Source organism: Calliphora vicina, chromosome 3 (genome assembly GCF_958450345.1).
Source record: "Calliphora vicina chromosome 3, idCalVici1.1, whole genome shotgun sequence".
In the NCBI taxonomy this organism is placed as follows: domain Eukaryota; kingdom Metazoa; phylum Arthropoda; class Insecta; order Diptera; family Calliphoridae; genus Calliphora; species Calliphora vicina.
The window spans coordinates 19,796,011-19,798,210 of record NC_088782.1 but is presented as its reverse complement, the minus strand read 5'-3'; the positions used below and the strand labels follow the sequence as shown (position 1 = coordinate 19,798,210).

General features: G+C 35.3%; 1 protein-coding gene across 1 annotated transcript; it reads left to right on the top strand.

Annotated features, from left to right (window-relative positions):
• The first annotated feature begins 411 nt into the window (after positions 1-411).
• Positions 412-1,437, top strand: LOC135954902 (uncharacterized). The gene is made up of 2 exons (XM_065505145.1): positions 412-519; positions 584-1,437. The coding sequence occupies exons 1-2, from the start codon at positions 517-519 to the stop codon at positions 1,241-1,243; spliced, it is 663 nt and encodes a 220-aa protein (XP_065361217.1). The 5' UTR covers positions 412-516; the 3' UTR covers positions 1,244-1,437.
• Positions 1,438-2,200: the final 763 nt, after the last annotated feature.

Here is a 2,200-nt window from a genome sequence, read left to right as displayed (position 1 = left end):
ACTGCAAACAAGCTTACTACTTATTAGCCAGGTTTATAACAATGATATTAAGTGTCTTTTAGTTAAAAAAAAATAAATAAATTTAAATAAAAAACACACGCAGACACACTCACCAGCATTTAAGAAGACCTGTATCTATGTATCTGAGTTTATGAAATTATATGAAGTGAGTAAATATTATTTATTTAATTTTTTTTTTCTTCTTACTACTCGAAAATGGTATGGTCTAGTCTCACACACAGCAGCCTTGTTTAATTGTTTTTTTGTTTTCTTCTTTAAATGTATAAAAAAAAAAATAAAGAAACAATTTTAAACTAGAGAATTAACATCAGCAACAAAAACAACAACAAAAAAAAAACAGAACATATTTAAAAATTGTGTTCATTGAGTGTATGAACTATAAATAACAATATTCACTCAACACCAGATATCATTTTGATTTTAACAGTCCAAGACTAAAGTAGTTGTTTTAGTTTTAATTTAATAACTAGAGAGAGAAAAGAAATTAAAAATAAAATGGTAAGAATTTAAAAAAAAATAAAAAAAGTGTCTTTAAACAAAAAATTTAATTTTTATTTTTTAGAAAATCATAGTGGTTTTATTAGCCAGTGTGGCCTTAGTAGCTGCCGATGTGTCACATCTATTCAACAACGAATATGATCATGATCATCATCATCATGAACACGAACATGAACATCATCATGTGGAGGAGTCTCATCATTATGGTTACGATTATCCCAAGCCAGAGCAACCATTTGAATTGCCTAAACCCACCTACTTGCCACCTCAACCACCAAAGCCCACATATTTGCCTCCCAAGCCAGTGCCCACATACTTGCCTCCACCCACCACCACTACTACCACAACAACTACCACCACCACACCTAAGCCTACAACAACAACTACTACTAAAGCTCCTACACCAGCACCCACCTATCTACCTCCTCCACCACCCACACCCAAGCCCACCTACTTACCTCCACCACCACCCACAACCACCACAACAACCACCACCACCACACCACGCCCCGAAACACCCAAACCAACCTACTTGCCTCCTCCACCACCACCACCAACTTACTTGCCTCCTGCTAAACCACAAGTTGCATACTTGCCTCCTGCTCCCAAGCCCACTTTCAAAATACCCATTCCCTCATATGCTGCTCCTCTAGATGAACCCGAAGAAACCTTACAGGAAGATGGCTATCATTACAATGTTCCCGCTGAGAAATTTTTCTTCTAAAGCAATTCAGTTATTTTGACTGATGCGAAGACTGAGTATTAGAACAATTTTTTTTTATAAGAATTTGGCATTTTGAAAATTTTCTTCGGAAGTAAACGGAATTTACCACAACTTTAGATATTAATGTTTATATTTGTAATTGTTATACACAAAAATAATAAATTTGAAAAAAAATTTTAAAAATATAATCAAAATGTTTTTTTGAATATATCAAAATATCGATATCTTATTCTCGATGATTTATATTGGACAAACCAAATTTCCAGAAGACATTAGCTGGAATAATAAATTTCATAACATTCATCAATTCTCGATTCTTAACTGAAAGGGCAACACTGCTCCTGTAAAAATTTTAACAAGCTGCATCATTTAGTTTGTGTTTGACAGCCAGTGATAGCAGACTACCTCGTGACTTGAGGAGACATTTAATAAAAGTGAATTTCATCTGCTCATTAAGCATTATTTTTTGCGGAAAAAACCATCACGCAAATTAAGGCTAAACTTGATAAATACTATGGGAACTCAGCGCAATCAATTTCAATGGTAAACAAGTGGTTTACTGAATTTCCTTGCGGTTGTACAAGCACGGAAGACGCCGAACGTTCTAGATCCATGGTAGGCGTTCATATTGTTCAGGTTACGATGATTTTCGTCAAACAACCCGAATGTGAACAAAAGAGCGTAAAAATACACACATTTCATTCATTTGCTTGATGTTGTTGCGAATATATTATTTTTACCCAAACATGCACACAAATTAAATGCCTCTATATGCCTACCAATGCTCTAGATGCTCACGATATGGATTGAAAGTGCGAGAGATTGTGCAAGCCATAGGCATCTCACATGGCTCAGTGGTTTCAATTTTGAATGATCACTTGGGCATGAGAAAGCTACCCGAAAGATGGCTGTCGCGTTTTCTAACAATAGGGTGCACAAAAGTGTACACTCATGTGC